General features: G+C 38.8%; 2 protein-coding genes across 2 annotated transcripts in view; both read right to left on the bottom strand.

Moving 5' to 3' along the window:
• Positions 1–1127: 1127 nt before the first annotated feature.
• On the bottom strand, positions 1128–2415 carry LOC108577579. Its single transcript, XM_017940761.1, has one exon. It carries the CDS (start codon positions 2178–2180, stop codon positions 1305–1307), a length of 876 nt encoding a protein of 291 aa, XP_017796250.1. The 5' UTR covers positions 2181–2415; the 3' UTR covers positions 1128–1304.
• Positions 2416–2419: 4 nt separating this feature from the next.
• The window catches only part of LOC108577580, a 6227-nt gene continuing 2649 nt past the window's right edge, over positions 2420–5997 (bottom strand). Inside the window, exon 2 of the mRNA XM_017940763.1 lies at positions 2420–2997. Coding sequence (XP_017796252.1) covers positions 2690–2977 — 288 coding nt within the window. The 5' untranslated portion in view covers positions 2978–2997 and the 3' untranslated portion in view covers positions 2420–2689. The remainder of the gene's footprint in view (positions 2998–5997) is intronic.

The following is a 5997-nucleotide window of genomic DNA, read 5'->3' as shown; positions in this document are numbered from 1 at the left end:
AATTAAGTTATTAAAACAGGACGCGTCACGTTGTTTTTTCTCGTACGTGCAACACGGTCTTTCACTAACGTTTAATCAGTTCACGTTAAACTGATTATCTTCCCTTCACGTTCACCGTTTTTCTCACGTCTCCCAGACTTTACTTTATACCCTTGAGTAAGTTCCGTCGACAGAAGAAAGTTCATACGGATCGTGTAATTAACATTGACCCAGATCGTCGTTTTCTTCTTCTTCTTTTTACTTCTGTTTTCGTTTTCTTCTCGCCGATTAATCATGTGCGAATCGCCGAGATGTATCGTTTATCGCGTTAAAGTTCAGGGAAGACAAACTTCTTTCACCTGGTACAGGCGAAGAAGCTTCTTCTTCGCGGAGAAATTGCATCACGTGTGCACTTGAAGTGACGGGGCAGATTTTGCAACCTCCTGTCGAGAGGGACTTCTTCAGCTAGGCAAAAAGTCAATAACGTCCACGTATTATGTGTACATTCTTATTTACAAAACAGTTTTCGAAGGTTTTGTAAAAATAAACACGCGGGGGTACCATGAAATTACTATACATTGATGACATTTATTCGCGTCCGTAGCAGTTTTTACATAATCATGCGTGTTTGCGAAATTATACGAAACATAGCTTAAATCTAACGGCAAATTAACAAAATCAAATGTGACAAAATCGAACACTTGATTGCTCGGAAAAATATTCAGACACTAAAAAGAATAGGGATTAAATATGGCACAGGAAAGATTAATATTTGAGTCATTTTAATAATAATGTAATAGTATTATTTTATATAAAGGCATGATAATATTTTAAATATTATAAATGCGAATAATACGAACATTATGTTACGAATATTTATTTTTCCTAAGTGTCTAAATATTTATATAACGTAGTACTTTGACGTAACAATACGTAATCCTAAATTACAATAAATGACATTTCCTGAGGAAAAAGCATCGAAGAAATTCTTTTATGGTTAACCAAAATATATCACTAGAAAGGCAAGCTCACAGTGTCTGAATATTTTTCAGAGTGGCCGTAACATCCTAGAGACATTTTGCAAACATTTATACATAACAACACTTTCATTAACTCCGTTCAAATGCTTGCTCGACCCAGATTCCTCGTTTCATTACACAATTGACCAAGTCGGTGAAAAAAAAGAAATTACCATAATTGCATCTCCAGCGAGCGTACCCTTGAGAATTGGTATTTCGTCTTTTCACCGCAGGTCCGCGTGAAAACAGAAGCTTTACGATCTACCAAACGCACCTTGCGTTTACCCGTTCGTTAGTGATACATTTTTAAAACCACGTGAACGTTTGGCCGCAAGACGCTTCGTCCTCCAACGTCAGAGGACAATACTCGTCAGCGGTGACTCTATCCAAATCCCCTATATCTGCTCTGGGCTTGAAAGGTAGCTGCGAGACCGGAATACCCTCCAGTGGCTCCTTTTCGCACGCGTCCTCCTCGAACTCCCAGAACTCATCGTCGGAGACGTGATTCTTCGTGACCGACTTAAAGTCCCTTTCTGTCAGCACGATCGTCCTCACGTTCCGCCTTCTCGGCAATTGATTCTCGCGCGAAATGTCCCTAGGGACCGCTGTCGGCCTCCTCTCGTATTTAATTCTCTTCCGCGAGCTCTTAGACTCCTGTGAGACTGATCGATGACAATGGTCATTCCCGCGACGTTCGAGGTCACGGTCGTCCTCTTGATTAATCGTTTCGCGAGAATTCTCCACGTTCTCCTCGGACGACTTCCTACTTTCCAGCCCCGATTCCGCCACCGTTCCCAGGAATGCATTTTTATCGGTGGATCCCCCCGCGTCCTCGTTTTCACTAGTGCCACCTGTCACCAGCAACTCCTCATTCGTTTCTCCGACCACGCTCGTCGTATCGTTATCCGCCGCTTCGACCGTACGCGCCTCCGTTTCCGTGACTTGGGGGATCTCCCGTGGCGCCACCGTCGCCTCTGGGCGTGGCGTGGCAAGGACGGGATCGACGTTATCGACCGAGTCGCCGTGCACGTCAGACTTCATTCGCGGATTCTTTCGATACTCTTCCTCCAGGTAGCTTCGTACCTGATCCCTGAAGTAGCCGTCGATCATTTTCCACACGCTGGTGCTGTACCAGGTGAGTATACCAATGAGAAAGACGCCGCGGACGAGCAAAGCCAGCATGATTGCCTCTCGGTTGAACTGTTCTTTTTGAGAAATTGAATGTGTAAACGATCTTTATCTAATAGAATTTGTGAGAGAATTTTCAGTCAGAGAAATTGTTTCTCCAGTAAATTCGAAGAAAGTCGAGGAAGAATGTGGATAGATATTTAGCCAGCGACCTCGAGAATCGATACCTCGATACGATCGCGAGGTACACTCGATACCTTGTTACAGGCGAGGTAAAATAAATATTTCTCTATCGTTACTCTCTTTGATGTTGAGTCATGTTACGCGTTACACTAATACCGGCGTGCGTCTAGAATTTACACTCGCGAGAAACGAGGAGTAATTTGTAGTACCGAGCACGTGGTAAACGCTGAATTGTTTGAAAAAAGTCATGTTACAGGCGCTTTTACGTTTCAGCTTGAATCGTGTTGTTTGTTTCTCATTGGTATACTGTGACGTTACAATAGTGACGTTTATTCGGTTTTTTTTTCAACTTCTACAATTTTTATAGTGCAAAGTGTCACTTATTCACTGTAATAGTACTCTTTCAGAGTACTGATAAGCTCCTGCATCTTAGGCAGTCCCATAGTGAAGAAAATCAGAATCGAATTGGCAATAACGAAGAGCCGCATCATTTCGAGTCCGTCGCTGGATCGTAACCACTCGCTGAAACCTTGATTATGAACGTCATCGCTTAAAAGTCGCTCGTCTTTCTTATCGTTCTTCGCGTTCTTTTTATCGTCTGTGTCGTTCGTTTCATTGTGTCGAGCTCTAGCGACGGTTTTGTTTTCGTGATTGCCACGCTTCTTCATCGCTGCTACGTGGATTTCATCTGAAAATTAAGAATTTATTCTTTGTACAATTTCTTTATCGCTACAGTTACGTGGCAATGATGAACTTTCCAATTGAAAATGGTACTTTGATCTTATTGTGTACGTAGTCGGATACCGTTTTGTTCGTTTTAACTTTGCATTGAATATCGTACGAAATAGCTAATTCTGGACATCAACGTTCTGGAATACTGTTTCCTGTGTGACTATAGCAGGCAAGCTTAAAATACGTTGCTCGAGAAGTCGAGGAGCACAGGGTAAAAATGGAGTTGGCAATGTTTTTAGTTCACCTTTGGGCGTACTTAATTGGTACTACATGATTATTATACTAACGAGTAGGTCAACGAGGTAGAAAAGTGACTTATTTCCATGTTACAGATTTTTCGAATTAAGTTTGCTTCGGTTTCGAATGAATTATTAATGAGATGGAATTAACATGTAGTTCTCGGAACAATTCGAATGTTAAAGCAGTAATCAAGTACTGATAGTAACTGTTGCAACTTCGAAGCAAAGTTGTTAGTTGAAATTAAAAGGTACAAGTATTGTCTAACGCTTCATTTGAAATTATGCGTAAAAGATGATTTCTCTTGCCGTTTATTTTTTTTTTTTTATTTCACTAATTCACATATTCTAGACGCATGGAGTTGAAATTTGCAAAATGTTGATTACAATAAATCATATTCTACCGAACAGTTTTTGTCATATAAATATTTATTTTAAAAAATAAAAATTTATTATAGAATCTGTTAATTTAAAAATCTACTAACTTTGAATGTCAAAATTTATTCTCTTCCTTTGGACTTTAGACTCGTAATTCATGTTTATACAAAATTAATAACATTTCTCTAATTTCTCTGCATTCTGCTTCAAACGCAATTATTCAAGTTCGTCATGACTAGACCTAGAAATCGAATAGAAGTCCAGATACGCTGTCCTGATAATTTTAGCCTAATTCCCACATCCCTGTCACCTTTTCAACTCTAATCTACCAAAGTTTCGTCCGATCGTTCTGAAATTGGTATCGCGTTGATGCATTCACCGGCGTGACAATTTCACAGACTAAATGAACTGGATTCGAGTACGCCCACGTTTACTCTTGTCTTGAAAATGTCAAGCGATCCACGTGCATTAGTTCTCGCGTGTATGCCAACGACGGAGGCATATTTCAGACATTCCAGCACGTACAGAAGATACGAGTGCTCGAGTGAGTATGATGACTGTGATCTGACGTACATGCATGATTCACTTGCGTATGCGCAATGTCCCGCGGACAATGCAACTCTCAAACGTGGGGTTTTAGGACAAGCAGCTGAGTGCCTGCAACAGCGTATCCATTTATGCGCTTACGCGTGTCCTTTAGCGGTGAAGAGATTCTCTGTACGTAGAGGGACGAATAATTTGCACTTTACTTTTCAAGCTGAAACAATTTGTACATTTTCTTTTGCATTTTTTAAATAGGACTATTTTGAGCGACTAGACAGGTACGCTCTGAGATTATTTTTTGGATAAATTAGTCAGGTGAGAAGCACACGCACTGTGCTCGTTATGAATTTTTTCAGGTTTTATTCGGTGATATGTTGTATTATTATTGTGTGCAACTTAAATTTGTGATGTAAAATTGTATATCTATGTACACTACCGGCCAAAAGTTTGGAATCACCTCCCACTTTTCGTCAATATTAAATCTGCTGCTAATTTTTTATAGATTTGAAGTTTATCTCAATTCTACTTTTATCAATTTATCTCATATCAGTTGATTCGAACGATAAAAAATTCTCAAAGTCGTTGACTTTTTTCTGGAAATTTTTGTGCAAATTGAAATGCTCAGTGATTCCAAACTTTTGGCCGGTACTGTATATTCTAATCCATATTTCTCGGGCAGAGCGTTAAATAGCGAACTGTTTAACTCGAGAGAGACTCTTAGGAAGAAAGTTAGAAAGGGACGAGATATTATTGTCGTAACTATGACGAAGTGTTATGTATATTGTGTCTTAAAAATTATAACACATTTAAGTAAAATCTAAATTTTTTTTACCGTAATTCAAAATTTTGTTAGACTGTCAAAGGGTTAACCAAGCTTTCCTAATATGCAGGGTAGATGTTAAGACATTCAAATAATCTTGGACTCTAAAATTTTGAATGAAGCGTGAAACCGCCTTCTATTTCTTACCATTTCTTCTATCAAGAATATTTTTTTCCATCTTATTCGTCCTTTCAAACGTCATACCTAGAGAATGTTATAATTAGATGGCCTGTTTTAAATGGTCCACTCAGTAAATAAATTTCTTGTAATAGAGATTCATATCAAATTAAAAATAATTTTGTACTATTAATTTCTCAATGTGTGATTTGATAGTATCGATCGCAAGTTGTACGAATTAAAGAATAAAAATAAGTAGATAATATTGAAGTTTCATTGAGAATTTCGTGAACTGAATTCGTTTCAACCAGTTGGTGTGTTTGACTTCGTGGAAACTGCCACGAAGTTAGTATCTCAGGAAAGTGTCTACCTGAGTTAGCGTTATTTTCTACAAGTTACACATTACATTCGCGTGATATTTGCTTGTGAATGAACCGAGAGGAAAGTACGACTAGACGAAAGGTGAAACGTTATCGGTGGAAGACAGTCGAGTTAGAAACGACAGTTTCTATGCGCGTTTGCGCTCCTTCAAATTTCAGATCGCTTCAGCTAACCACTGCGTTACCCAACTTTGCCTTCCTACTATTCCTCCTTTAAATACCGTGGAATAAAGTCACCGTCGAGCTCTGTTCTGAACCAGGAAGAAGGTTCTTTTACAAACTTGGCCAACTTTATTAGACTTAATTTTAATTTTAATTTAATTTTTATTTCTCAATTTGCTTCTAATAGTGAGGAGAAGTATGCTGTAATCTTAGAAAAAGAGGAAGATTTTTCTTTTTTACGAAGATTTAGTTCAGATTTAATTTCCCTTCTCAATTTAATTCTAACAGTGGAGAGGAGAGGTTACTATGATCTTAGAAAA

This window comes from Habropoda laboriosa, unplaced genomic scaffold (genome assembly GCF_001263275.1).
Source record: "Habropoda laboriosa isolate 0110345459 unplaced genomic scaffold, ASM126327v1 scaffold578, whole genome shotgun sequence".
Lineage (NCBI taxonomy): Eukaryota > Metazoa > Arthropoda > Insecta > Hymenoptera > Apidae > Habropoda > Habropoda laboriosa.
The sequence above is the reverse complement of the archived record's forward strand: the minus strand, read 5'-3'. Positions and strand labels throughout refer to the sequence as shown.